The sequence below is a fragment of the Phacochoerus africanus genome, chromosome 3 (genome assembly GCF_016906955.1).
Source record: "Phacochoerus africanus isolate WHEZ1 chromosome 3, ROS_Pafr_v1, whole genome shotgun sequence".
In the NCBI taxonomy this organism is placed as follows: Eukaryota; Metazoa; Chordata; class Mammalia; order Artiodactyla; family Suidae; genus Phacochoerus; species Phacochoerus africanus.
The window spans coordinates 134,103,443-134,130,311 of record NC_062546.1 but is presented as its reverse complement, the minus strand read 5'-3'; the positions used below and the strand labels follow the sequence as shown (position 1 = coordinate 134,130,311).

Below are 26,869 nucleotides of genomic sequence, written 5' to 3'. Positions count from 1 at the left end.
TGGGCCCTGAGCTGAAAGAACCCACACATTTTTACTGTTAACTTCAGCTCTTAATATAACTTTATGAAACAGTGGATGGTGGGGAAACCCTTGGTTTTATATAACTCTTCTCCAAGCTATAAAATGACAGTTAAAACCCCCTTTTCCTATGGGGCCTCCTGTGCAGCTTTCTCAGTGGTCAATAACTTAGACACATTCTGAGTGAGTTTTTTAAATTGTTTTTCCTCCAATTCAAGCTAGAAACAGCCCTTCTCAGTTGTCACCACCACCCGGCACCATCAGGTAAGAAGTGCCGGAGCTTCTGCCATCTGTGGCACGCTGCCAGCGCTGAGAGCTGGTGTGAGCGGGTGTCTATGGCACCCGGGTTTGTGCCTGCAACACTTCTCAGCACACTCTACTTACAGGTCAGAGCAAAGCAACTTTTTTCTCTTTTCTTTTCTCCTTCCATGAGAAGAGATGACAGTGTGCACATGATGTGTTGAGAGGCTTAACTCTGTATTTTTAACTCCTCTATCTGTATGACTCACTTTCTTCTACTTTAAGTTCCTTTCATATGACAAGTGTCTGCTACCCTACTTTCCGAATTAATTTTTCCTTGGGCGCTACCTGGTTCCAGTTGCTTCTGCCGAACAAAGCCAGTGGAAAAGGGCAGCAGGGTGCAGGGGAGGAAGCCCTGGGCTTGGAGTCAGAAGACTATATTCGGTTTCTAAGAAGCAAGGAATGAGCTGTATGACCTTGGACTAGTCATTTAATCTCCTTGGGACTCGGTTTCTTCATCTGTAAATTAGTTTTGGCCCCTAAAGTTCTCTTGTAGCTTAAATGTCAGATTTCTGAGGCTAGTAGTCTCAATTCCAATATATCCCATTGGAAAGATAGAGAAATAGATCCTATCTGTAGGAGACTGTGGGAAAAGAGACATTCTACACATGCACAATTCTACGTGACAAGGCTCCATAACCTCTTAATAAATCAGCCAGTTCCCCACTGCACTTAGTCACCAAGCAGTGAAAAAAAAGCAATTCACAGACATGCTTCCTCCTATTGTGCTGCTTTGGCCATACTGGTTGTTTGATTACAAAAATCAACCAACTAAATAATTGGGCTTCCACTCTCCCCCTTTAAAACCAGTGGTTTTGGTATCAGATTAGGTTTCAGCAAGGAAGCAGAAATTTTAGAACCAGCTTAAGACTTCCATGAAAAATTTTATTGACTTGAATCTTCTTACTGCATGGCTATTACTCTTTGTATTCCTTGTTACATCCAATTTTCAGGATGCCAATCAATTCTAAACTTTCATTGCAATAAATAGATTACATATGTTTAGTAAATGTATAACAAATTTATCATGTGCTACTACAATAAACACATATTGCATATCTATTATATGCCAGGTACTCTGCGAGGACTGAGGGACACAAGATGGATGAGACAAAACATAAGGCAGTAGTATTTCAAGAGAGGACAAACATGACCCACTACCTTCATGCTTCCAAGCAATCTATGAAATTATTATTTACCATTGACACCATAGTAGTTGATATGAACAACATTTACCAAGCAGTCATGACAGGGCCTAGGCCTAGGAAATCAGAGCAGAGAAGCATCCAGGATAGAAAGTAGTGGGGGTAGGAGGACAGAAGGGAGCAGCAGCAGTGGTCCCAGCCCCTAGCCTCTGCCACCAGGGCAAAACTAAGTGCTACCAGGTATCTTCCCAAGAAACATAGATCTTGGCTGTCAGGTTTATAATACACAGCAATTGCTCACCTACTCTGATGCAAGGTGTTTTTTTTTATTTTTTAATATTTTTTAGGGCTGCACCCGCAGCCCCAAGGCTAGGGGTCGAATTGCAGCTACAGCTGCCAGCCTACACCACAGCCACAGCAATGTGGGAGCCATGTCTGCGACCTATACTCTCGCTCACGGCAATGTCGGATCCTTAACCCACTCAGCGAGGAGAGGGATCGAACCAGCATCCTCATGAATATTAACTGGGTTTGTAACCCACTGAGCTACAATGGGAACTCCTACAAGGTGGTTTTTAAAGTGACCTATTTCTACTGTCCCATTCAAATAAGCTGTGGGGGAGCTTGTCACATGTATGTATAGTGCTCTTGAACTAGGATCTACAAATCCTAAGATGTGGTAGAACTGACAGTCAGTCCTTATGTCTTTCAATGAAGCTGGATAAAAAAAATTTTGACGACGAAAAATGAATGAAATAATGGAGAAAACATAACTGCTATTCTAAACTCCACTAAGAATAGGTATCTAGCCTTCTCTGATGGCCATGTGTGGCCTATAGCCAGGGATAGGGTAGAAACAACTAGACGTGGGGTTGTCAGAGATTGCTGGGAACCAGCTAGCTCTCAAGTGATACAGACTCTGGGAACCTGGCCTATAAGGCTTTTTTTTTTTTTGCCAATGCATCTTCTAGCAGGCACAGCATTTTTACAGCTCCTGGTCATCACACTTCAATGCCTTTAACAGACACCAAGAGAGAGCAGTGACTTTGGGAGAATATCATTGGTATTAGTACTGGTGGTTTTCGAATTTCTGGAAGCCATACTCTTTCTGTCAGTTTCCACTGTTATGAAGATGAAAGACATTGATCACTAAACAAAAGATATTTTTCGCATGGAAACCTACAGATTTTATCACATTTAAAGGTAAAGAAAACTTGATAAACTTTTATCTCACAATAGTTTGAATTTCATGTTAGTGGGAACATATGTTCAAAGAATATGAAAAAAAGTGGTTATAGGGAAATACAGAGGATGATCTATTTAAAACTGGACCTGCTTAAAGCACATTATGTTGTTCACTAGAATTAATTTACTGTGTACAGTAATCTGACACATACTTTTTTAAAAATTAAGCTTTTCAGGTGAAAAGCATCACTTGCTTTACCTACTTTAAGGAATACCTAAAATATTGTGACATGAAAACTGCTGCTTGAACCAAAGAAAAACAGTGAAAGAATTTTCACTATGGATCCATGTAGCACAGGAATAAAAGCAATCTTTAAGTTTGATTGTCTCAAATTCTCCACAACATATTCTTATGTCTGGCGTTTTATCTTGAGCTCATAAACCTGAAATTCACCTTTTAAAAATGAGAGAAGTGCCATATTTTTAATGTGAAAGGGTCCACAAGCCTATATTTCAATAGGTTTGAGAAAGTACATTTCTCATAACTCATTTTCTTCCAAGACTTCTGGCAAAACATAATTACTCTGAGGATGACTCTCTATCAGACTGTAGCAGGGATCTTTGGGAATGGAAGATAAAGTGTGTTTTATAATAAAATGTTACTTCTGCTTGAGCCAAGCAAAGAAATATATGAAGACTTTAAAGCCCTGTTAAAAGACAGAAAACATCAACCTAAAGTCTCTGAGAGAGCCTCTGAGTAACTCACATTAACCTCCTTTTGGAATAAGTGTTGGAGGTATTCGAAGGAGAGAATGAGAGGGAAGAGGGAGGGAAAGAGGGAGGGAAAGAGGGAGGGAGAGGGTGAAGGAGAGAAAGGAACAGAGAACAGGAAATAATCCCCCAGCTTGATGGGGTGAAGATGCTAAGGCTCTGCAATCCACCATTGGTGTTGTTTATGCCATTTGAGATAGAGATGACATTGAAGCAGCATGCCATTTTGGGGTGACAAAAACCAGCAAGAGATATTCTCTAAGTCTAATGTAGCCTCTAATTCTAACTCATGTTTCCAAATATTTCTCATGAAGATAAAGCTTTCAATTTGGGAAGCATGGCAGTGCATTAATGGAAGCTCCCAGCTTTGTAGTTTCTTAATTTAAGGGATGAATTTCCTTTTTCCAATGTAGAAATTTGATGTTATTACTAAATGCAGTTCTGTGAGATTTGTTGATTTATATATGATGCATTTGTATAAGCCATGTGGGGAAAAGTTTACTCAAGTTTCAAACCCTTATAAAGAGCTGAGTAGTTATAGGAATGCCATAAACACTCAGTCTGTTACTGGATCTAAGCCCAAGACTCTCCACAACTTTTGCCTCCCCAAAACTCACACAAAGAACATAGGCTGACCAGGTTTCTAGAAGACACCATTTAACATAAGGAAATGCAACCAAGGAATAGGTTTGAGGGAAAGGGTCTTACCTTTGGGGAATCAGCTTCTAGAGTGATTAGGAAGGGGAGCTTATGACAAAAATGTAATATAAAAATTAAGTAGAAAAAGTTAATTTAAGGCCATAAAAATGAAGGAACTTAATAATTAAACATTGTCCCAAATCCCTCAATCACTCTTTAGTAAGAAGAGATATTAGCATAACATAAAGAGATTTTCCTTCAGAGCAATAGCTAAGAAGACTGGATGGTCTGAACTCTTATTTATAAGTTCTGGAAAATGCATGTGGAAATCCTGTGATGACTCTTGATATTTAAGGTCACACTGTTCCCACCTCTTGCATTTAAAACTCTCATCCGCAACTACAGGAGTTGTTTGTGATGTTTGTACATAGAGAAGAAAAATGGAAGTACAACTTTTTGGAGCTGAAAGTTTTGGGGTAAAAAGGTTAGGGAAGATTTTTCAGGGGATTGGAATAGGGGACTGGAAATAATCTAAATATGAAATTATCATTGCATGTGCCATATGGGTTTTAAAAAGGACCACAGGGGCATACAAAACTTGGTCAGACATCTAAAGGGGTCCTGCAAAGTGGGTGATGAGGGAATATAATAAAACCCCACAACAAAAGTGCAGGCCAAAACAAATGTCCAGAAATGTCCTGCATTGGGATTCATTTACAGCACCATTTCCCCCACTGTCATGGTTTTGACACGAGCCTTTAATTTGGAAGGGAGATGTTGAAAACATGCCAACAAATGTGATAATTACAATTTTACCCATTTTTTAAAAAAAGAATTTCCTGAAATATTATAGATCTAAGTTTGGTGGAAACCAATACTATTCTTCTGCTAATAGATTCATGTCATTAAATGACTGGGACCAGTATAAATTTACATTATTTTAGAATTCAAACCTTTTAGAAGGAAAGCTTGACTCCTTATCTTTTGAGTTATCGGCAGTAATCAGAAGGTTTCTCCACAAGGCAGTCTTTGACATTTCATCAGAAATATTGATCACAGATGGATCATCTCTAGATAGGAGTTTACCCAAAATGAAATAATAAACATTAAATAAGAAACTGCAGTTTTCTAGTGATAGACACTCAACAAAGGACAGTTTTATGCCTCTGTACAGTATTTTTGACAATTAAAACTTAAATATTAAATATTTTGTGCCCCAAAAAGTATGAAAAATAGAAAGCTAAGGGAAAAATTCTAGTTACATAGAAATCGGTTTGGGTACAGCTTTCCTAATTCATTTCAAATTACAGAGTTTAGGTTCTGTGTGTTCATTGCTAAGCCTCTTACCCCTGACATTCATAGCCTTGCAGAACCCTTCACTCTTCTCACTTAAAGTCGACATAAGTCTCTGTCTCCACCCTCACCTCTAACTTCACCTTCTATTATACTTCTGCTCCTTCCTCTCCAGCCTCAACACAATGACCTCCTGACTGTCCTGGGACACCATAGGCTGCCTGCTCCCCCAGGGCCTTGTACTTGCTCTTCCGTCTGCCTATAATGGTCCTTGCCATGGTATGACTGTTTCCCTCCGTTCAGATGTCATCTGCTCAGACAGGCCTTTTCTGAGTGCTCTGTTTAAAATTTCTGTTTCCATTCCCTCATAGCAACCTCACCCCTCTTTTTTTGCTTTATTTTTTTTTTTTTTTGTATTTTTCACCATTTGAAATGCTATACTACATTGCTTGCTCATTTATTTATTTTCTGTTTCTTCTTACCTCTATTCTACTTGAATATAAGCTTCATGAGGACAGGGACTCCTGACCATTGTCTCCTACTGCTTCCCCATGACCTAGACAGAGCCTGGAACTTGGGACCCATTCAATAAATATTTATTGAATAAATGAAGGAAGCCTGTGTAGTTGGCAGAGGTCTTCCCAAATGGCTGGGGAAGCCTATAATAATAGGGCCTGTACTACGCTAGGTTAGTTTTTTTACATTTTAAAGTGGCACCCATTATAGGTGCCATTTAGAACTCTACAACATTCCCAGGGCTAGAAAGGCAACCAGACAGCAACAGAGACAAATCATGGGCCAAGTCAAGAAAGTTTCAATGAGTGAGAAATCAGCAGTCTTCTTACTACATGTAAAAAAGATACTCTGCTGTGGGGAAAAAAAAATAATGTTTTTCAGAAACGCTAAGCTGACCTAACATGACCATCAGTGGTGGACATTCACAAGAGAGCAATAAATTCATCTTTTAAGAGGAATGATAAGTGTCTGGAGAAAACAGGTCTCATAGGCCCCTTCCTTGACCAATCTGGAGACATGTTCTCTAATTCCTCTAATTCATCCAGCCCTTGGTAACTCAAAGCATGAGATCAACTATTTTCCAAAAGAGTGTCATGTAGAATACAAGTTGTTCACAATATTATGTAAAAAAGCGTCTTGTGAGCAAGAGTTTAGAAAATGCTGGATTTAACATAGTTTTAAAAAAAATGCCAGTATTACTTAGATTCCTTAATATGCCAATGTGCATTGTGAATCTCTAAATTGGAATGTGGAATGAAACATTTTCCAGACTTATTTAACCCCAAAAAACCTTTTTTTTCTTCTGTCTTTTGTCTTTTTAGGGCTGCACCAGCAGCATATGGAAGTTCCCAGGCTAGGGGTCAAATTGCAGCTACAGCTGCCGGCCTAAACCACAGCTACAGCAATGCCAGATCCGAACCACATCTGTGACCTACACCACAGCTCCTGGCAACGCTGGATCATTAACCCACTGAGCAAGGCCAGGGATTTAACCTGCATCCTCATGGGCACTAGTCTGGTTCATTAACCACTGAGCCACGACGGGAACTCCCCCCAAAACCTTTTAAGAGGGGTACCACAAGAGACTTGGTAGATTTCTATAGACTACACTTGGGAATATGCTGATTCAACTGAACACTCAATAGATTTTAAAGCTTAAATATTGTAAACAAACAAACAAAAAGAATGAAAGAGAAAGAAAGAAAGGAAGAAAAGAAAAATGGCTTTTATACTTGTGCTCACTCTTAAGTGGTAGATAATAATTTTATTTTTATTCATTTTTTTTTTCAGGACCACAGGTGCAGCATATGGAAGTTTCCAGTCTTGGGGTCAAATCAGAGCTGCACCTACCAGCCTATGCCACAGCCACAGCAATGCAAGATCTGAGTCATGTCTGCAACCTACACCACAGCTCATGGCAATGTCAGACCCTTAATCTACTGATTGGGGCCAGGGATCAAACCTGCATCCTCATGGATAGTAGTCAGACTGGTTTCCACTAAGCCATAATAGGAACTCCTATAATTATATTTCTTAAATCTAGGGAATATGATTTTACAGTCAGACCCAGAAGATCCACTCCTTTTTTTAAAATTTTTATTTATTTATTTATGTTTTTTAGGGCTTCTTATGGAGCATATGGAAGTTCCCAGGCTAGAGGCTGAATCAGAGCTACAGCTGCCGGGCTATGCCACAGCCACGGCAATGCCAGTTCTGAGCCATGTCTGTGACCTACACCACAGTTCATGGCAACGCTGAATCCTTAGCCCACTTAGCAAGGCCAGGGATCGAACCTGTATCCTCATGGACACGTGTCAGATTTGTTTCCTCTGTGCCACAATGGGAACTCCTCTATTTTTTATTTTTTAACACTATGAAAAATTACCTCCAAAGACAAAAGTCGTCTATGCTTTTTTACTTAGCATGGCCTTAAATTATCCTTAAGCACTTTGAGATCATAGATATATAATTTTTGGCCAAATACTTTCAAAAGTTTTTATTATAATTTAAAGGAGTTTGCTTTTTTTTTTTTTTTTTTTTTTTTGCTGTATCTTTGTGCATAAAGAAGATTAGCATATTTTGGAGAGTTTCGTAAATATTTCCTAAAATGACTGGTATAACTGAATCCTTCGATTCAAGAAATAGATAACCTCTTTGGAAGTGCCTTTTTTTAGGGGTAAACCCTAAGTTTATCCCATAGTTCCAACATTTACATGTAATGAGTTTAGTGAATACCTAGCTCATTTATCCCAGAGTTGACTATTGACCTGTCTTCAAGAGCTTCTTTCAGAGAATGTAAAAGAGAGTTTTCATATACATTATAAAATATGATTTATACATGTAAATTATAAAATAACACTTCAGACAACAGCTCCCAGCCCCACTTCATTTTAAGCTACGTGGCCATAGTCACACAGCTTGTACAAGCAGAACTTAGTACTAGACATTTCTAAGTACTGGTTTTAGTTCTTTCTCCTTGAACACAACTTCAACAAATCTCTGTAGGAATCCACACATATGAAATTCTTAAGTAGAGTATGCAACAACACATTACATCATTCAAATCAGCGTGTTTTTACATTTCTGTCTTACCTGTAGTGCCCTTCCAATGGGAGTTGTACTGTGCCCTCATCTTCCATAGCTAGCATGCTTTGTTCTTCCTAGAAAGACAATTTTAAAATGTACAAAATAAACCTGATGAGTCTCCATGTTACATTAAAGAAGAAACACAGATTAATGTTTCACTATCTCATTAACCTCAGAACCTTCCACTTTGTTTGCATTTATTAATGCTAGCGCAGGTCTTTTCAATAAAGCATCAGCTACCAAGAACATAAGTAATTAATGAGAGTCTCATACCACAGAGTAATTTAAATGCTAACAAAAATCTCCTTCATGTCAGTTAATGTAAAACATGGTTAATTTCCAAGTAGATTTTTTTTTTTAAATAATCTAAATTTTACAAGGACAAAAGTAAGGTAATGGAATTGTTTCATTGTTATAAAGTTGAAATTACATTCCCAGAAGGGAATGAGAGATGTATTTAAAACAGTGGTTCTCAAACTTTAGTTTATATCTGAATCACCTGGAGGGCTTACTAAAAATGCAGATTACTGTGAGAAGGGCCCAAGTACACATCTAACAAGTTCCTAGATGATGCTGATTATGCTGGTCTGAAGACTACACTTTGAGTACCAGTTCTCTGGAGACTTCGAAATAGACAGTAGACGATACCTTCCTGTTTGGACCAAAACACAGGAGTGCTTTCTATTTAGACCCATCTTAGTCTTTTGTCTTATGCCTCAGATTTCTTATTACAATGATAATATCCTACCCCTCCCCAAAAGGTGTAAATGCTTCACATATTCATTTCTTAATATATAATATTTTAAAAGTATATCTTTGGGATGAAGACAATCTTACGTAGCATTACAATGTCCTGGTTTAGTTTTCAATAATGTTATCACCAACTTTTCCCATACACCAAAAAATAAATGTAGTTATCTACAGATTATACCTCCTATTTAATGCATTTATTTTCAAATGGGTGGATTAGGAATGCCTAAGTTCAGAAAACTATTAGGGGCCATTTAAAAATGTTAGAATTACTGGCTCTAACTCCAGACACAGATCTTTTAAACTCCCCCCCCCCTTTTAAATGTATGTAATTTTTATTTTTTTCCATTATAGTTAATTTATAGTGTCCTGTCATGGAATTTTAAATTGTGTAGAGATGAAGAACTAGGTGACTTTCCTAACCAAATGGGAACTGAAAAGAGAAAACAGGGAAGGCCCTGGAGGCCCACTGCTCTTCTTTCAGTAGCTCAGCAGTATCTTGGCAGATTTAAACCAGCTTTCAGAAATACATGACCTTTCACTGATGCCATTATTACTGGCATGCAAGATTGTTCCTAGAGTCCTCAACTTGCATGCTGCAGTTAGCAGAACCTTTGCCATGTTCATTGTTACTTAAAGAAACAGAGTTTTCTAGAGTCTCTTCAGCTAACCTATGAATATATAAGGTAATGTGGGGGCAGATCTCATTTTCACTCACATGCTTTCTGTATACACCCAACTTGTGGCAAAGGCAGGCTCCCCTCTGCTGGGACCTTGGCCATCCTGTGTCCAGAATGGCTATGCCCAGCCTATGCTGTGCAATTATGGAGAGGCCAGGGGACTGCATGGGGTCTACTATTTCTCTGCTTCTAAACTGCTCCCCCACCCAACCCAATGTTATATCTATATTTTGTGATACTTTTGGCATGTGTATGTTACCCCTTTGCATTACAGGAATTCTATTCTATTCTATTCTCTTTCTCTATTGCTCTTCAAGGAAAATTTTTCTTTTAAGACCTATCAGATGTATGTGATTTCTTGTATCTGGCAGTAGCACTAGAACAAATTTAAGGTGAGTAGACAGTATCATTGTTTGAAATTACCCATTTAAGCATCTGAGCAGAACTAATCTGTAGCCTAGTATGATGCACGTCTTGCAAATGAATTAGTCTCTATATATGGAAATTGGACATATGTCGTATTAATTTATATGCACATCATTAAGGCCATGGGCAGAACATATATATCCTTTCAGGTAGAAAGAACTACTTTTTCTATAGAAATGGTTATCTTAATGCCCATGGAGGGACATAAAGAGAAAATATTCAGTGATCCTAAATACTGTTTAAATAAAACCAAAATACAAGCAAAATGTAAATCTTTCCGTGGTAATCCACTGAAAGTAAGTTTGGTATACAGTAAGTTTTTTGACCAACTCAGAATAAAATGTTAAGAAGCCAGGTAGAAAAGTTTAATAAAGAGTAAAATTCAAAGAGGCTGATGAGAAGAACAGTACCATCAATGCTTAGGTTACCTGGCAGCAAAAAACTAAGGCTCAAGATTCAATCTAACAGCAAAAAATTGGACGAAAGCTTTGGGAACAATTTTGTTTTTTTTCTTCAGATGATTTTCCACTTTCCTCTCAAATTGCTTTCAATAATTATTTTGCACTCTGTGGCTTGTTAGCATGTGTGGGCTTTATACTAGTCATAATTCTATCCAAACAAAAACTCATCACCTCTAAAGATAGCATTTCCAAGCCATGCTTATCTAAGAGAAGGGTGGCAGCGTCGCCGCTGCCTTCAGTGCCAGAAGGAAGCTGGGTGGGCCCCAGAGCTCAGGGAGAGAGGGCCGGCTGCATCCTAGGCAGCATTGTGAGGAAGCCAAAAATTGAGACTTTCTGGGGAGGAGCAGTCAAATCGGGCACTAGCCGTCACGACAATCACAACCTAGTTTGTCTCAATCATATAGGAAAAGAGAGAGAGTGAGCATAAAGCTTATTGGTTATCTATCACTTCGTAAGTTGGAAGTATCCTGAAATGAGTTCCAATCATTTTACTCAATGTCCATCAAAAATATGCTGAGTTCTACAACATGGAGGTGTTAAAAGGATGATGATCAAAATTTACTCAAGACACTTGGGAGGGTTCATCAGTTTAACTAAAGGGATGTTCCTACTGCACTTTGAATGCCATCTTTTGATTAAAATAGCCAAAGCATTGTTCAGATACTAAATAATGATGGACAGCTAATGCTATATCCAGTATGGCAGAAATCAATCTTACGGTTACCACAGGGAAACTGTGTGGCGGGGGGTGGGGTGGGGTGGGTAGGAATTAGGAGGATGGGAATAATATATACACACTATTGTATAAAAGAGATAATTAACAAGAACCTATTGTGTAGCACAGGGAAATCTGTTCAATATTTTGCAATAACCTATATGGGAAAAATGGATATATACATATATTTATAACTGATTGACTTTGTTGTACATCTGAAACTATACTTTATAGTCAACATTATAAGTCAACTATACTTCAATTAAATTTAAAAAAAACCAACAAATCTATTCAATAGCACTCAAACATTTACTGTATTATGTGCTAGGTAGACAGACAGTGAATGAAAAGAATACTCCAGGAGCTCTTCAGAAATTAACTGAGCAAATACGTATTAAGTATGATCTTCAAGACAGGTAGGTACTAAGCAGTGAAAAGAAAGCACTAAACCCTATTCTCAAAGGATGAGAAGGATCACTGTTAAAAAGTACAGAACCAGAGGAAGTGGCATCTGGGCCAGTCTTATATCATCACTTTGGTAATAGAAAGGAAGGAATTTAGGTAGGCAGAAAGAGCATGGGCCAAGGATAAAAGCTAGGAATAAATAAGATGTGTTTGCATGACAATGAATAACTGGACTGGCTGGGGCCAAAGGCCTGTGCTGACCAAAAGAGGAAAATAAAATAGGAGTTAAATTGTGTTGTGTTTTGATTAATAGGATAGTAAGTACACAATTACATCATGAATCTGAATTACATTTTGTGATAGTGTAAAAAATACAATTCATATGTCATGATGCCTAACAAATGCTCTACCTTTAGTGAAATAGGTGGCAACTGTTCCCGAATCCATCTCTCATGTGAAGTCTGTATCTATGTAAGAACCTCAAATAGCTCAAACTACAAACAATAGCAGCAGAGAGTAAATGTTCACAAAGATGTCTAGAGTATTAGATAAAACATTCAGCAATTTTGGAATCCATAGATCTTCAAAAAAAATGTAAGGGACTTCAGAAATTGTTCAACCCCTTTGTTTTATCCAAGAGGAAAACAAGGTCCACAGAACCTAAGAAGCGTCTGATCACTTCCTTCCTCGATTACTAATGGAATAGATAATGCTATGAACATTACATATATATACATACACACATATAATAATTTGTAAACCATAAAATGCTATATTTATAAGAGGTCTTCTTTAAAATGTCCAATATGTAGAAGGGTCAATACATACAACTACTGACTTTAACAATGAAAACTGAAAAGAAAAAAGTGGGGAGGAGGAGTAGTCCATATAGAACTCAAATAAATAGATGGATGCAACATATGTTTTTCATCAGAATATTTGATTCAGTTTCTCTAATTGGCATATCTAAATTATGATATAATACAAAAATTCTGATAGAGTAACTTTGGCTTTAGAAGACTATATTCTGATGACACAGAATCTGGTTTTAGGAAAGGTCTTACCTCAAAGTTTAACACACATCAGAATCACCTGGAGGTCTTGTCACCACAAACTTCTGGCCCTGTCCCCAGATTTTTGATTCAATAGGTCTGGAGCAGGGTCTAAGAATTTGCATTTGTAACAAGTTGACAGGTGTTGGCTGATGCAGCAGAGGTCCTTGGACTACACTTTGAAAAGCACTGCTTGAGGAAGAAGAATATGCTTGCCTCATTCTAAGATTCAATTAGAAATAACATTTGCCTGGGCAATAATTAGGCTGTGCTTCTCAAATCCACAACCAACTCTGATCTTTCTTAGCAGTAAGACATGTTCTCTAATGTGTTTAATTGCACTTGTTTTTAGATTGCTTTTGCATCTTCTTGGCCTTGCTCATGAGCCTGCTGCACATGGATCACAAGTCCCATTTGCCCCCCTCCTTTTTTTCCCCATAGCATATAAGTTAGAGTGAACCTCCCACAAACCAAGAGGTGTCAATATCATGATCACTGCGCAGAGTTGAATTTCCAGGATTTATCTAACATTAACCTCCTTCCCTCTTGCCCAGGAGCAAACATTCTGCTGGGGCTTTCTGCTTTAACAGTAGCCCTTTTGTCAAATGTGTACAATGTCCTAGAGAATACTGAAGTAGGAAGGAAGGCTTGCTGGTACTCTGAGCACATTTGGACATCCAGAATTTGATTCTGCAGTCTTCCCTTTACACAGAGCAATGTGCAAAATGTCAGGGTTCCAATATTCATTTCTATCCTGATTATAATCCTTTCTTTCTAAAAACTGAAGCATATGCATATGCATATGCATGAAGTACATGAAAATTTGGAACAGAAGCTCTGCGACCTTGGACTGGCCTGTGTAGCTATTTATTCTGCTTAACTCGTTATTGAATTTTAAGGTCAAACTAATGTTTTCTCAGTGCCATAAGACCAGAAGTGGGCTACTGATAGTAAAACCTTGGAAGACAAAGGTACAAGCTTGAAACTATCATCAAAAGGACAAGAGGTGAGCCTACTTTAAATTCAAGTCTCAGGGAGCTGAGACATTTCTGCTCTTTACCATCTTTCCAGATCACAATAAAAGTTACTCAATTAATTTGAGTAATTGCAGAAATACAACACTTTTGGAGGACTTATTCATTTACCAAGATAATGTACAACCTCCTGGAAGACTGGGCCTTGGTATAAGATGCCACAGTAAGAAGAGCACATCCTTCAGTGGAGTCCATAAATCTCAAGTAAAGGAAATACCAAGATCTGGGTGACCAAGTAGAAAAGCAACCAGAATTTAAGTTTCAGTGTAGTCCTCCCTAAATCTTCCTATTCTCTATACTGATCATACTCTTTTAACATTAATTCCAAGTTAGAAAGTTAGTAACTTTAAATTTCCTTTTCCTTCTCCAGTTGTTAGATGGAGAATTATCCTTCTTTAATGTTCAATTGTGGATGATTTCTTCACTGCATTATTGGTTCACTTGTTTCTTTCTATGTACTTAGGATCACATTAAAGTATCACCATATTAATCTGTTTGAGAATTTAGAAGTCTATAAACCTGCCTGATTAACATATTGCAGGTCATTTTCCCTCACTTTTTCTCATACTCTGAACTGCAGGGTACAGCTCTAAGTTTGCCTCAGTAAACTTTAATAATCTCTTTTTGTATCTTTTAGAAAATGTGAGTTCTAGGAAATTTAGTAATATTAGTCACTTCTAAAATCTTTATATAATCAGAAAACAGTCAATACCCATTGATGTACAGTGTGTCTGTAATGTAAAAAGGTTAGAAGCACATTACATAGCATCTCTTCCTATCTGAAGTTAATAAATTCCAAAATGGACATATGGCACACATACATATAAGTACCATACATATGCAGCTATGGGTAATGGAAACAGCAGATTCTAATACATTTATGATTACTGTCAAATTTGTTCTCTTCTATTTCACAGACATATAAAGGAAGGATCTGAAATTGTCTTTGAATGATAAAAGGGAAGAACATTAAGAACAGTATATTACATATACATATTGTTTTTCTTTTTACAAAATTCCAGAAGGGCAAGAACATTCAATGGTATGGATATGGCCTAAGGAGAATGCTATAGAAGGGGTGGTTACATGCCTGGGGCTGTTGCTAGCTTACTCCTACAGAAGTAGTAACGACATTTGACAGGAAATAAAAGTAGGAAAATAAAGCAAAATTACATTTATAAGTTACTGTATCAGTGCACTTAATATTCTCATTATCAGAAAGACTGAAGGGAAGCTCATGCTCAATGTTTTGTATTCAAAGTTGTCTTCTTTAGAATTTAAAATTTCTTAGAAATTATTTTCAACCTGAATGTTAATTATGATAAGTACAGATAGTTTAAGGCTTTAGAATTTCTATATTATTGAGTCTATTTTATTTACATTTAAGTTGTACCAAATTCTGTCATATTTTTTCTCGAACAATAGCTGAGGATAAGAGCAAACCTTTACTAAAGCCCTAAAAACAAATACAGATTATGTAAATATCCTAGTTACAACGCTATTTTAAAAACTCTACTTAAATGAGAATATATCAAACAGAAAAGTAAACATAATTTTATAATATGACACTTTTAATATTTCATTAGCACTAGTAGAAGTATGATTCTAAGTATGCCTTCTATAACATTGAAAAAAATTGAAATAGTCACATAGAATTAAGACACACCATCATGAATAATCTCTAAAAGTGGAATCCACTGTCAGTAATGGGACAGCATGGAAAAGTGAAGAAATACCAGACAATCACACATTATTTGTAGAAAACATCCCAGCTGAAATCTCATTAGACTTTGTGACCTCATCTGGACTTGTGGAATACTAAGTAAAACCTAACACCATTGAAATATTTTCAAATTATTTTCCCAATGGAAAGAGAAATATATCCATGGTTTGAGAGAATACACCACAGAAAGGAAATTGAATACATTTACTGACCACCTTGTAGCAGAAGAAGAAGTGGAAGGAATAATGCACAATTCCCACCATATATTTTCTTTCATTTTCATTTCTAGTTACATTGAAATTTTGTTCTTATATTTTACAATCTATGGGCTCAGTCTTTCTGCTAAACTATGTAAGGGTCATTTTCTTCATTTACATTCTTTGCTGTTTTCATATACTTTAAAAATACTATGAATATTAGCCTCCAAAATATACTCAGACTTACACATGAACTTTAAAACAAATTGTTTAATATATGAACAGAATAGGATGAATCAGTAGTCTATGAAAGTAATTAAATAAAACTTAAAACAAAGTGTTTAATATATGAAACAGAATAGGATAAATCAGTAGTCTGTGAAAGTAATTAAATCGCCCAAATTTCTGACAATATTTACTCAAACTTAAATGACTTTGAAAGCAAATCATACCAACATGTTCTCCTCTTAAGCATTTCATCTATTTCAAGAATAACTAATTTTCTCTTTTAATTAGAATTAAAACATGTTGATTAATACTTTTTTTCCATAGAACAATACCAACAGTAATAATATCTCTTTTTTTCTTCTCACCTATTCAACCCAAAAGCAATCATTGCATGACCATGAAGTGGAAATATTCAACCCAAAAGCAATCATTGCATGACCATAAGTGGAAACATACTTAAGCATTAGTAAGTTTCTGCCATCCTCAGGGGAGGAATCAGAAAAATAAGTTTTACAATTTGAAGGACAATGAAATACAAAGTATTTGCATATTTCACTAGGGTTTGGTTTCCTCTATAAGATATGTACTTTCTCTGTTCAAGTTTCAACTTTATGATTCTAAACATTAATCTTCCAAAGCAGTCCACCTGTGGTTGTTAATAATAACTACCTAAAGATGAACATAATAATTTAGTTTTGCAAACAGCTATTACTGTGCAAAGTGCTCCTTTTTCTTTTATTTATAAGATATTGATTTTGCTCTGACTTACTTCTTTTTCAGCATCTTCTAGTTTCTTTTTCTTACTCTCAGGCATTAAATCATCCAACCAGCTGAGTTCCCGTTTGGTAAACAAAAAGTCCATCAACTTTCTTACAAATACCAGAGCTAACACCTGAAGTAAATAATAACATAGTTTAAAAGAGGGGAAAATAGAAATGGGAGGTGTAAATTTGTTTTTTGGTAGAAAGTTAATTTCAATTTGGGCTGAGACTAAAGTGAAATTTGAAAATGTGTGTATATAAAAGATACTGTCTGTATTTATGCTTCCTTCATTTCCTTTTCTTACCACATTTTCAGAATAATGGCTATGATTTTACCCATTATAGGAACCATTTAAAGGAGCTATTAAAGATACATATTCGATGGCTTCCATAAATACACATAGTTAATAGTTTAAATTATTTTAAATGAATGTTAAACCACTATTACCTATGCCAAAATACTTTAAATTATTAAGAGTAATTCAAATTCATTATATTTTTGAAGTATATGAAACTTGTCTGAACTATTTAATAACACTTAATTTAAAAAATCCCCATAAATTTTAAGATTCACTAGTATATCTTTAAAGTTAAATTTTGGAAAGTTTACATTTTTCCATCAACTTCAATTAATTCAAACTACTAAATATTCAGAATAAGAGAGATAAAACTAATACGAATCACTGGAATTAAAATATAATATGAAACCCAATCCTGGTCATCAGTTTTAGTGGCTAAAGTTTATATCAGGATTTCCAATAATTGTTCAAAATTATTGCATTGTTCCAACTTGTTCATACACTTCCAGTGAGAGCAGAAAATCAGAGGAAGAGAAAAAGAGTTGACTTAGAAGTTTCATACCATCATGGGAAAGACAATAGCAGCTCTTGAAACCTTTATTATCCACAAAAGGCCAAGGCAACTCATCTGAATAACTGTGAAGAGATGGACTTTTCGAAGTGGTACATGCCTTAGATATATAAAATCTGGTTGATGTTTTGCAGGCATCCAGAAGAGCTTTATTCTGTCAAAGAACTGGAAGATAAATAGACTAAATGGCTTTCTACAAACAACAATAAAAGTAGTAAAAGTAAGCGTATAATATAGTTTAATATAATACATCTAGATCACAAGGTTGACATCTGGGCAGCAGGACAATGGGATTGCTATGCATATGCCCTGAAATACTACAATTTCAGTTTTATAATGTCCCGTATTTTCTTGAATATGGACACAGGTTATAATTTATAAGAGTTTAATAACATTAAAGCCAATGCTAAATGTTGCTCCCTTGGAGAATATAGCCTTGAGAGAAGAAACATAATCATCAGGAGTTCCTGCTGTGGTGTAGTCAGTTAAGAACCTCACTTCAGGAGTTTCTGTTGTGGCTCAGAGGTAACAAATCCGACTAGTAGCCATGAGGATGCAGGTTCAATCCCTGGCCTTGCTTAGTAGCTTACAGATCTGGTGTTGCCATGAGCTGTGGTGTAGGTTGCAGATGCGGCTTGGATCCTGCATTGCTGTGACTGTGGTGTAGGCCGGCAACTGCAGCTCCAATTTGACCCCTGGCCTGGAAACTTCCATATGCTGCAAGATCTTTGGCCCTAAAGATCAAAAAAAAAAAAAAAAAAAAGAAAAAGAAAAAAGAAAAAAGAAAGAAAGAAAGAAAAGAAAAAAAGAATCCCACTGCAGCATCTCAGGTCACTGTGGGGTGCAGGTTCAATCCCCAGCCCCTGTGCAGTGGGTTAAAGGATCCTGCATTGCCACAGCTGCAGGTCAGATTCAGTCCCTGGCCCAGGAACTTCCATATGCTGCAGGTGAGGCCATCAAACAAAACAGAACAAAACCATATTCATCATCCTCTTCATCATCACTACACAATTTCTTCCTTTACTTGACCCTTAAGCACTAGGGTTTCCTGGACTCTTTTTTCCTGAAAGCTCGTCCATACCCATTGCTTCAGCTATCACATACTTGCCAAAGACTCCCACACCACAATCTCTACCTCATCTCTCTCTGTCTTGAGCTCTAGACTCAAATACAGCTACTGAGTAGGATGTTTTTACCTTCTTATTTTGACATTGCTATTTTGGCCTTGTCATTTTGATCCCCAACAAGGTTTTGGTGCTGTTTCTAAAAATACAAACACCTTGGCCATAAAGACTTAACCTAGAAGAATTATTGTTAATAAAGTATTTCCAGAGCAAATTTTAACTCAATTAATTTCTTAATCAATTTCCAAAAATTATTATTATTATTACTATTATTATTTTTTGCTTTTTTGGGGGGAGAGGGGGGTGCACTTGCAGCATACGGTGGTTCCCAGGCTAGGGATCCAATCAGACTACAGCTGCCGGCCTATGCCACAGCCACAGCCACGCCAGATTTGAGCCATGTCTGTGACCTACACCAGAGGTCACGGCAATGCCCTATCCTTGACCCACTGAACAAGGCCAGGGATCAAACACACATCCTCATGGATACTAGGTGGATTTGTTTCCGCTGCACCACAATAGGAACTCCCAAAATTATTCTAATATGCCAAAGAACAAATGACCATAAAGTCAAGTATTAGTACCAAAACATCATGTTTTACCAAAACCTCCATATAACCCAAACTCAACATAAACCCATCTTTCCTTCTGTTTTTCCTATCTTACAGCACGGCATGATCTTCCCTCAGTCATCTAAACCAGAATTACACAGAGGTCAGGCCATCTAGTTTATTCATTCATATTCATATATACCTTCCAAAAAATTTACTGAAAACCTATGCAGAATATTAAGGGCTGAATTCTTTCTTGGTTCATCCTTCTCTATACTGCCCACAAATATTTCATTGGGTCTTTTTATTTCTAACTCCTAAATATCTCTTAAAATTTTATGTTATTAAATAAATAGAGTCAGTGCATGGTAGAGGTGGGTATAGGGAAGAAATAAAGTAAAATCTTCAGGGTTATAACTGTTTCAATTTCTATAGAACTAATTTTTCCCAACTACCATTTCTCCATTTGCGAAGTTATGTTATTGCATAAGTGTACTTCAGTGTGTGGGTGCTTCAATTGTTATTGCTTAAATGGCACATTTGCTTTACTTTGGATTCCTGAAGTGTTGGAATGAATATAAATGTGGTTATATATCTGAGTACAGAAACAGCATTCATGAGAACACTGAAATCTTTTTTTTTCTGCCATCTTGCACAGTGAGAAGCCTAGATAAGTTTCTTAATATCGCCAAACAGGTAACACATAGATTCCTCTGACAAACAGGGTGACAAATTAATATGCTTCTTTTATTTTTTAGTTTTTTTTTTTTAATGGCCGCACCTGCGGCATATGGAAGTTCCCAGGCTAGCAGACAAAGTGGAGCTACCGCTGCCACCCTACACCATAGCCACAGCAACACCAGATCCCACCTGCATCTGCGACCTACACCACAGCTTACAGTAATGCTGGATCCTTAACCCACTGAGAGAGGCCAGGGATGGAACCCACATCCTCATGGATACTAGGTGGTCTCATCTCCACTGAGTCATAACGGGAAATCCTTATATGCTTCTTGGACTGTTGATATTTGGCAAATGTTTAATTATTAGTATTCAAGTAATGATAATCATAAATATATTCTTGAGTTTTGCATTTGCTTTTGATCTTATCCTAATATCAGTATCTCATTTTCCCATCCAGTTAGCCACAACATTTCAAATAGGAATTTCAACTTCCTGAGCCCAGGGCTCACTTAAGTTTTCACTAGTTCTTTTTTTCAGTGTGACACCCTATTTGTGCTTCATTTGTGTTATTTAGAACTCATTATACTTTTCTCATGGGCCATTAATAATGTTTTCCTCAATTTTAATTTGAAAGATTCACACCCCAAATAATTCCAAAATTTGACATTCTTGTTTAGTTTTAAACCTCATGGGTATTTTATATCATGTGAGTGGAATTGGGGGAAAAATCTGTTGAAGCCTATCAAAATGATTTTACTTTGTTTCTTAAACTTCTGCTGTTGTATTTATGTGAGCCTGAGGCCTAATAATAAATACTTTTCACTTACAGATGAAATTAGTACTCATGGAACTTTTGCCAAAGGCAAAAAAAAAAAAAAAAAGAAAGAAAGAAAACTCAGCAAAACAAATAAACAAAACCTCTTCAGTACTCTTTCCTGTCTTCACAAACCAATTCTTTCAAAATACACTTTTCATACATGAAGTTAAAAATGAGCAAATTAAATGTAATTTGAGTAAAATTAAATAACACCTCCTTCTTCCAAGTTAATTTTACCCAGTGTCCGGATGAACAGAGTCATCCTATCTGGTGTGTACATGACCTAATATAACTTCATATTAAACTTTTGCCTTAGTTCTGATGTCCAATAATACCCTAAGGCTTAAGAGGTTTTCCTTCTCCCAAAGTCAAAAGCTGGTAAGTTGTTTATTCAGGAAAAGAGTTCCTGTGCTGTCTGTCTCTCAGGGTTGAGAGTTTAACTGAACTGTTCCATGGTGCTGCTGTCTCATCATCCATTTTGTGTGGTCAAGCAGCCTGCACTGACCTTAAATCACCCTAGCCCCTCATGCAAGCGCACACCTTAGATGGCTGCCCGCAGACTCACAAGTTAACTATAAATTCCTGATATAACTTCCCCAAAAGCCCTCGTGATCAACAATCTCCCCTGCCTCCCACTGCCTTCTCCTTATGCACCCCTTAGATAACACCCTCACAAAGCTTACCAAAACCCTGCTCTTTTGATTTGAAGAGTCCAATTTGGCTGTAGCCCAGGAACCCCAAAGCACTCCCTAATAAAGGCACATGGCCCAGGTCCTGTCTCCTTCTCTCTGTCTTCACTTTGTCGTGACCTCCTCATGTGGCCCCTCAAGACCAGGTTCTTCTGTGAAGACCTGTGAGTAATGAATTTCTCTATTTTGGTTTCTCTTGCAGTATGTTGTTGAACTGCAGTTCACCACCTAGCACCCTGGGTGCTACTTAAAAAGCGTTAATTTGACAAATGTGTGACACAGTCAGGTGACTTCTCCTTTCTCTGTTCTTCTCTGAACAGCAGTGAGTCTAGCTGGGTCAAAGAAAAAGTGGCAATTTATATTTTCTTTTGGCCAAGAAAAATAAACTATACCTTACAAATAAATAATCCTCAAAAGTAGTTTCTTTTTGAAGAAAATTTAAGCGTTTTGTAACAATAACATTAAGTTATAAAACAAGATTATTCAAAGGCAAACTTAAGAAGAAATCTGTATTAGTTTCCTAGTGCTGCTGTAACAAATTACAACTTGGTGGCTTAAACAACAGAAATTAATTTTCTCGCAATTTGTGGAGGCCAGAATTCCAAAATCAAGGTGTTAGTGGGGCCATGCTCCCTCTAAAGGTCATAGGGAAGAAAATGTCCTTGCCTCTTCCAGTTTCTGCTGGTTCCTGATATATCTTGGCTTGTGGTGGCAAAATTCCAACCTCTGCCTCCACCTTCACGTGACCTTCTTCCCTGTGTCTCTTTGTGTCTTCTCCTCTTCTTATTAGGACCCCAATCATGGAATTTAGGGTTCGCCCTAAATCCAGGGTGAGCTCATCATGAGAAAAACTACTTACATCTGCAAAGACTCTATTTCCAAATAAGGTCACATTCTGACATTCCAGGTGGATGTGAATGGGGGGAGGCACTATTCAACCAAGTACAGTAACATAAGAAGGAATAATTTGCCAACAGCCTCTGTAAAGATTTAGAATATACTTGTGGTGGTTTTAAAATGTGTCCACAAATTCTTTAATATTATTCTCTTCAAGAGATAGAGTCTCATTTCCCTCCCATGTGTGCAAGCTGGGCATAATGACCCGCTTCTGATCTGACAAACAGAAAAAATGTGGAAGTGATTGTATGTGACTTTGAAGACTAACTCAAAAGGTATGACAGTGACTTCACCCTCATTCTCTCTCTTGAGTAGCTCACTGTGATGGAAATTAGCTTCTATGTGGTGAGGACATTTAAGTATCTGATGGAGAAGTCACCTACCAACAGCTGGAGGGGAACTGATGCTTTTTGCCCATGGCTATGTGATAAGCCATCTGGGGACATAGATCTTCCAGTCCTTTCAAGCCTTCAGATGACTGCTGCTCCTGTCCATGTCTTGACAGCAACCACATGAGACATCTTGAGCCAGAATCACCCAGCTAACATGTTCCCCAATGCATGACCCACAGAAACTATGAAATAGTAAATGTTCTCTGCTTTAAGCCACTGAGTTTTATAGTAATTTATTATGTAGCAATGGGAAATGAACACAAAACGATTTTATTTAACCAATATTTAAACAGTTAATAAGGTTTTCTTTATTAATTTACAAAATAATTCTATAAAAACAATCATAATAACAAGAGGAAAACAAACATACAAGGAAAAAAATTCACCAGCATCACATTACCTTAACTGTTATTTTTTTCTTTTACCTTAATTGTTATTTATCTACTTCCTTTTTTATCCACCCACACACACAATTTCATAAACCTATGGTAGCTATGACTTGTTTTCCCACTTTTTCACTTTGCATTTGATTTTGCCATAAGCGTTTTTATCGTGTTACTTTTATGGTCATCATAATTATCTATTTTAAATTAATGTTCCATAGATTGCTTAATTATTTTACTGCTGTTGGATAATTGGGTTGTTTCCAATATTTTGATAATATGTGTTACAAGGTACATCTTTGTGCATAATTTATTTCTATTCTCAGAGAGATGTCCACACACATGATTACAGAATCAAAGATAAGCAGCATTTGGTTTTTTTTTTTTTTGTCTTTTTGCCTTTTCTTGAGCTGCTCCATGGCATATGGAGGTTCCCAGGCTAGGGGTCTAATTGGAGCTGTAGTCACCGGCCTACGCTAGAGCCACAGCAACCTGAGATCTGAGCCACGTCTGCGACCCACACCACAGCTCACGGCAACGCCAGATCCTTAACCCACTGAGCAAGGCCAGGGATTGAACCCACAACCTCATGGTTCCTAGTCGGATTTGTTAACCACTGCACCATGACAGGAACCCCATGGATATATTTTTAAATATTCCACTATCTTTTTTAAAAAGGATCGTAATGTCTAAATCTTTTAGTGTTTTTATATACTTATGGTACCCTAAGATTATGAACCAATTTGAAATTTAATTGTGGACTGAGAGCTGCTCCTCAAGTAATGGCATTTTCTTAGCTATCACCTGACTTAGCATCAATAGACCTTAAGACAAGTCATCACAGGTGTACCTGTATTACTGTAATTAGTTTACCTGAATTCCTTTTAGAGATGAAGCACCCATATAAAGAAACACTCCATACAGCACTGGCATAGGAATAAACTGTAAAAGAACAATTGGAAAAAAAAGGCACAAGTTACTTTCAGATATAGCGTGGTTGAGATATTTTGTACTTCTAAAGAAAAACACAGAAAAATAAATAAATATTTTAGAAGCAGGATAGGGCAGAGCCAGAAGACAAGGGTTCAAATCTCAGCTGTAACATTTTTTTAGCAGCATCACCTTAGCGCCTTAGTTTCCCAATATCTAAATAAGGATAAGCTGATAAACTCTCAGAGACTTAGTTTCCCAATATCTAAATACAGATAATAATGGAGTTGTTAATAAGTATTTAACAGGTTGAAACCAATAAAAAGACACAAGTGATAAATAATAAAGATACATACAAGTGATAAATAATATTTATTATTATTATGCTACTTTAGGGAAATATGAATTTTGTTTCACAATGGTAAGATATTTAGATTAAAGGTGAAGGATGGAGCTAACATTTAGATGTTGTTCCTACATTAGACTAGATATTTGTAATTATGTGGATTGTTTAATTTTTATCTTTTTAATTGAAAGATCTCCATATCTTTTTTCTTCTATAATTACTTATATAACAAGAAACTAATTCTTACAAATGTACATGTGTAAATTATTAAAAGTAAACTTGTGAGAATGATTAAATAAATCAATTAGAATTTTCTAAATATGGGCAGCTAAAATGATTTATAATTTAAAATACAATTGATACACCTTGGAAATATGTCAAAATTATTTATGACAAAAGAATTACTCTTTTTTTTTAAGAATTACTCTTTAACGCTCTTTAAAATGGATTCAATTGTTTTAAACGTGAAAAAATAAGTTTATACAATGATGATGTCCATGTGGTGGTTTTATGGAATATTTAAAATTCAAAACTGTATGTATAACTGAGTCACTTTGCTGTATAGCAGAAATCGGCACAACATTGTAAATCAACTATAGTTTGATAAAAAAATTATCAATATAATAATTACATATGTGGCTATATATGTGGCTGTGACCATGACACTGCTTATCTTTGCACCTTTACCTTATACTAAGTAATATTAACTGCAAATTTATCTGCTCACTGACAAGAAAATACTTTATTTTGTGTAGGCCTGCAATAAATTCAGGTCACAACTCAGTCAGAAATAAAAAGTGACTGTTTCCCATAACTTGATTACCATTTCAAAATTACGATAATTTACACATCAAATTTTACTTTGCCAGATTAAACTTTGTATGTATTTAAGGATTCCAAAATATAGCACATAATTTCTCTTGTTAAGAAGCTATATAAACATGGTAAAAAAAATCATCACTTTCATCACTTGCTGTACAATATTTACAAATTGATGGCTTAGATTCAAATGAAATTTCTTAAACAATAATAAATATATTCGGCTTTTTCTCAAATTCATAAAGGCAAATTTCATTACCTTCAGAATACTGGTCATAAAGACTGATGAGCCCATAAGAATAAAAATCATAAGCCCAGTAACCCTTTGTTCCCGAATGCCAAGAAATTTGGGTTGTTCTCCTGGAGCTGAACATTCTGATTCCAGTTTTAGGCTGTTGACATGAGTGATGGAGAGGACAGTGGCAGCCACAAACCATGGCAGGCCCATGATGGAGCACACACCAAGCATGACAGCCACCATTAACAGATCCAGATGGTACCCACAACCTTTCTGTTAAAAGAAAGAAAAGAGGATCCTCATACTACCTGAATTTAGCATAGAGACCAATGACACCACCACCATCAAACAGTAAAGAATGAAAAAGAGATACCGTCTTGAATCTTATACAATTAAATTTAAATGCAAAATAAATTAAGATGAAAGATAACAGTCTCAAAATATATAACCCACTTAAAGAAAAGCTGCAGATGTTCCTACTGCAAATGTGACTATAGTGACTTCTACATATTTTTATAGGTTTAGTGTAATTCTGAGTTAATGATACATTAGTTTCCATCCTAGTTCTGTTGAATCAGTAGTCATTATCAAATACGGTCACTTCACTTAGGTTCCTTAAATGGGCAGGTTAATTTGCAATTCATATATCCATTCATCATGAACTCACACGAAAAAATTGAGTGCCAATCATATACTAGGCATCAGGTTGAAAAAACAAAGTAAGGGCTATGACTGCAACAGAGCTAAGAATGGCCTGGTTGTGAATAGAAACCACTTCCTGACAATATCCCAGAAGTCCTTTGCTAGAGCTCCTAAAGATAAACTCTTCTTAAGCCCTTAGTTTCCAACTGCCCTCTTTTGTCTCAGTGGCAATTTTTATTGTGAAAAAAAAAAATCATAGAACCTAAACTTCCTTGTATATACTCATTTTTATCCTGATATAATACTATCTTGTTCGCATCTGTTTCAGTTTCAGCAATAGAAAAATTTGGCCTCTCCTTAAAATGATAGTTTTTATGTTTTCTATCTCCTCTAAGATCCTACTCCACTATCACTGATCTCCAGCTACTGCAAACGTCAGTGCTTTGTTAAACCAGGCAGGAAATATAAATGAGGGAAAATGGGTGCAAGGGGCAAATGGAAGTATGGGGAACTGGAGACTGCTCCCCTTGGGGAGGGTGATTTGCTAAGAGTTCGCTGAGGAGATAAATTGAAGGTGGGGAAGAGCTGAGTTACCCTCTCCC

At 36.6% G+C, this 26,869-nt stretch overlaps 1 protein-coding gene across 1 annotated transcript in view; it reads right to left on the bottom strand.

The window, feature by feature from the left end:
• The window catches only part of SLC4A10 (solute carrier family 4 member 10), a 238,387-nt gene that overhangs the window by 2,801 nt on the left and 208,717 nt on the right, over window positions 1–26,869 (bottom strand). The window contains exons 19-24 of the mRNA XM_047772739.1: window positions 25,647–25,898; window positions 24,166–24,234; window positions 17,747–17,920; window positions 16,894–17,016; window positions 8,460–8,527; window positions 5,012–5,128 (exon numbers count right to left, since the gene is read on the bottom strand). Coding sequence (XP_047628695.1) covers window positions 5,012–5,128; window positions 8,460–8,527; window positions 16,894–17,016; window positions 17,747–17,920; window positions 24,166–24,234; window positions 25,647–25,898 — 803 coding nt within the window. The remainder of the gene's footprint in view (window positions 1–5,011; window positions 5,129–8,459; window positions 8,528–16,893; window positions 17,017–17,746; window positions 17,921–24,165; window positions 24,235–25,646; window positions 25,899–26,869) is intronic.